The 4,521-nt window shown below is 36.5% G+C and overlaps 1 protein-coding gene across 1 annotated transcript; it reads left to right on the forward strand.

Moving 5' to 3' along the window:
• The first annotated feature begins 2,941 nt into the window (after positions 1-2,941).
• Positions 2,942-4,168, forward strand: LOC114538499 (ryncolin-1-like). The gene is made up of 2 exons (XM_028559677.1): positions 2,942-3,038; positions 3,915-4,168. Exons 1-2 carry the CDS (start codon positions 2,942-2,944, stop codon positions 4,166-4,168), a joined length of 351 nt encoding a protein of 116 aa, XP_028415478.1.
• Positions 4,169-4,521: the final 353 nt, after the last annotated feature.

The following is a 4,521-nucleotide window of genomic DNA, read 5'->3' on the forward strand; positions in this document are numbered from 1 at the left end:
TTTGCTTCCGGTCAACGTACGTGTAGTCAAAATCGTCAATTGCTTGAGTTCATTAATGTTTTATTATATTTATTATGATAAATATTAACATCATAATTACCGAAAAGCTAATGCGTAGAAGTACAGATTATCCATTTAGAACGAGACGCTTTCTAACTTGGAAAGTTAATATTTGATGATGTGCATGATTCGAAAACGCAAAAGTATTGCGCATACACATTTGACAGCGCTTAAACACATAAGAAATAATTTGCTTGTGTCCATATTGATGAATGAAAAATAATGCACAGAATTTGTTCTCGGTTGTCATGAAGTCATGAAATATACCTGCGAGCCTAATTTTGAGAAACGCGTCATAGGCAGCAGTCGCAATACAAATCTGTCAAATCCCTCAAAGAAAGGTTGGTTTTTTGTCCTTTTCAGCCTAGTCAAAATAACTTTCGGCTTCGCTTTTGAGAAACTAAACTATTTTTACGATATATGAGTTACGAGTTACGCAAGAGAGAAATAATATATTAGCTTAGTTTTTTATATTATTGAAAGTGTAGGGTATGTGGTGTAGTGAGACTATTATGTGGACTACAGAAAAAGGCGGTTGAGAAGGAGGATTTAAGATCAAAATGGTTTGTCCCATATTTTTGCTTCAGATATTTTTATGTACGTTACAACAGGTATGGTTTAAACCCGCCGCACACAGCTGAGCTAAAGACCTCGTGTGCTGTTAGCTCATGTTTTCGGGCTGAACTAACTGCCTCGCGAAATCGTTAGCACAGCTGATAGCTCTTGTTTGCGGCGGGCTTAATGTCAAAAGTGCATTAGTCGATAAGTGCATTATTCAACAACGAGTATGACATCGCAATAAAAATAATAAAATATTCAACGTCTAGTCGTTGATATATAAAATAACTGCACGTCATGTGTACTGCAGTAATGCACAGCGGACGCTACAGCTTCAGAAGACAAAAATGTTGCGGCCTTCTCCTGCTACTCGTGCGTGATTTTGTCTTTTTTTTTTTCCGCGCAAGACATGAAACCAGAAATTATTACTGCACACATGCGCTTGCTCATTACAATGAATAGAGTATAAAATATTCATAACTAGCATAATTACGCCCAGACCTGCTGACTTATACCTGCTTTGTTGATTGTATGTAAGTGTCATTTCAGCGACTGCTTGTCGAAGAAAGCACAGCTAGTTGACGACCTCGTGAAATCATGTTTAAAGAAATAACCTTGATCTTACTGATAATCAAAATTGCACGTATCTCTTCACAGAAATGTTCTTCCGATTTTTATTACTATTAGAAACGGTAATATCTCGGTTGCTTTTCCTAGTTAAAACGAATCGGGTTCCAATGTTGGAGAACTTTTTCCTTTGAATATTTCCTTTCCTTACCATTTTTGCTACTTTTAGGAGGTCCGTCTTTACGTCCAGAAGAAATCATCAAATCATACCGTCAACTACGGAATTCTCCCGATAGAATGTTACGAACTCTGCCAAAAGGAACCGAAATGTGTTGGATTCAACTACAGAGACAAGATCAATGTTGTGAACTGCCAACTGACCAACATCACTGGAAAGGGAAATCACGTTGAAACAACGGAAGAAGGGAAATGGATACGATAATAAAGCGGTATGTATTGCAAAGTTATGTTTATAAAGAGCTTGTGTGGAGAGAAATATATAGCGGATAAGTCGTAAAATTAAACCTTTAACTTAGGCAGCAAAAAAAACTCATCCAGACGACGAACGTTAGCTAAACTTTCATGTTTTACTCGTCATACGTACTCCAGCGTACTTCATGCAATCATTTCCAAAGGTCTCTTCACACAAATCGAATTTTGTTGGATCATTTTCCCTTCTGATGGATGTTTTATAGTCTGTTAATTGTCTTGTATATGGGCAGCAAAGCACTGAAGCTAACGCAGTTCTGCTTTATGAATTACCACTATATTCCATACGTCAGAGGTTAATTGGATACAAAAAATTGGATCTGTGAACAGACCCTAAAATCATTCTCTTTTAGGAAAGAAAGGAGGACGAGAAGAGCAAAAATGACACTTCAGGTATTCTCAAGGAAGGACAATTGCAGTAAAACTTTCTCTCATTCCTCCCCTTAGCCTCTTACGCACGCATTATCATACGTTATTATTTATTTAAAACTAATTCACAGCCTTTTAACCCTAACAGCCCATGCATGTGTGGAACCGTCATGTCTAACGAACGACGTCATAGCATCAAAAATAAGCGCTGCTTTCCGCTGTCGCGTTCTTACATTCGTACACGCACGTAAAACTTAAAATCATTAATTTTTTAAATGATACTTATGAATCAACGATTGAATCTATAAGCATTGGATTCTGTTGAAGATTTTGGTTTTTTTCTGCAATAAAAATAATTATATACAACTTAGACGGTTCTTTTTATTCCAACTGTCTTACGATTTTCTACTGATTCCTTCGTAAACCGATTGTTACGTTTATAAAATATGCTGAAGTACACTGTGTTGCTCACTGTGCCTAAGAATTTTCTATTCATATACATGCAAATTTAACTCTCTCTAAAGACTGGAACAGTCAAATAGTTTCAATTGCCAACAACGTCAGTTTCCAGGGGATATCGCATATCGATCTATTCTTTGATATTTTACAATTCTTTAGCTAGAAGCTGCGCCCATCTGTACGGATTAGGAGAGAGGAAGATGGTGTTTATACCATCAATCCTGACAACCAGGGATCGTTCCAAGTCAGATGTAATATGAGCACAGACGGTGGAGGCTGGACCGTGTTTCAAAGAAGACAAGATGGAAGTCAAGATTTCTACCTTGGATGGTCAGACTATAAAGCAGGCTTTGGTGATCTTAACGGCGAGTTCTGGTTGGGCCTTGATAAAATACATCGTTTGTGGAAATCTGGCCAAAATGTTTTAAGAGTTGATTTGATGGATTTCAATGGCGCTGAACGTTACGCTAAATATGGAACGTTTAGTGTGGCTGATGAATCAGACAAATACAGATTGAATATTGGCAGTTATTCAGGTAAATCAAACCCTGGGATAGATTTTGACATTTTATTTAATCGTACATAATAGCAGGTATGCAGCGATTACACGAATCACGCTAATTTCAACAAAAATATTTGTTTATATCAAGTCATTTAAGAACTATATCACGCAGTTTATGCATAAAGATTTTAAACATCATATTTCATGGTTGTACGCTGGTTTTCACAGCTAATAACACCACCACTAGTTTTGCATTCACCATATTAATTTTTATGCATTTTAATTATTTTTAATAATTCGTTTATTATTTTCGTGACAAAAAACGAGGAGGTAATCAAGCGATTCATAAAAATTAATTATCTTGCATTCTCTCTCTGTGCTACTTTTGGGGCACAATGCAAGATTATTACACATTTTGTCATTACGATTTGTTAAAGTTGAACTTAATATCTTTTTAATGAAACGAAGGATAACTAAGAATGGCTTAAAAAGATTCTCCATTTCATATGAATATTTCTAGGAATTTCACAAAGCGCTTGACCACTAAAAACAGCATGGCCAGAAAATTGACCGAGCGGTTGATAAAATTACAGACCTTCAAGATGATTTAGAGCTCCCCCGATTGACAAATGTAGCAGGTTTTCACACGGTGAATGAACGCAATCCAATCGATAGCGCGCAGATTAGCCGTATAGAGATCGAGTAAACCAAACTGGCAAAATTGCAGGAAAGGCAGGCAAATTTGGTTTGCCTCGTCGAATTGAACCTACGTCGATGCGATTTAACAGCAATGACTTCACTGCTACTACCCTACTTTGCATTAATTTTCATCATGCAAAATTTAAATAATAATATTTTCTTTTGCTTTAATCTTTTTTTCCAATGAAGATTTTATTGTATTGCTTAAAAGGTAACGAAGTTGATTCTCTTGCTTATCACAATCAAATGCAGTTCACTACCAAGGATAGTGACAATGATGCTGACGGTAATAATTGTGCTACGAGATACAAAGGAGCTTGGTGGTACAAACATTGTTATCGGTCTAACCTGAATGGCCTGTACCTTGGTGCAGGTCAGACTGGTAGCAGCGGAATAATATGGGGCAGCTTGCACTATATTCCTGAGAAAGAAACAGAGATGAAAATTCGTCCAAACCTGTTCTAAGAAAAGAACGAGCTTTGGCAGGGACATCATAAACATATTTACTGGCAAGAACATCGAGTGTGTTGATTTTTTCTAATTGGAAACAGAATAATGCGTGCAAATCAATTTGTGATTGTTTACTAGTACTATCATACTGTCGCAAAAAATACTCAATTGGTATAATAACAGTATAATAACAGACCTAAGTCAGTGATAGTTACTAGGGACTAAGAATGCAAAAATTCAGACCTGTCTACTTGTGTTAACTTTGAGTAAGTGCTTATAAAAGCAATAACATCTAATTCCGGGAAGTTTAGGTGACTGCCAGAGATCATGTTATTTACTTTTTTCAATACCTGAAAGTCATTTCACGC

Source organism: Dendronephthya gigantea, unplaced genomic scaffold, assembly GCF_004324835.1.
Source record: "Dendronephthya gigantea isolate DGI-Jeju-01 unplaced genomic scaffold, DenGig_1.0 000186F, whole genome shotgun sequence".
Taxonomy (NCBI): Eukaryota; Metazoa; Cnidaria; class Anthozoa; order Malacalcyonacea; family Nephtheidae; genus Dendronephthya; species Dendronephthya gigantea.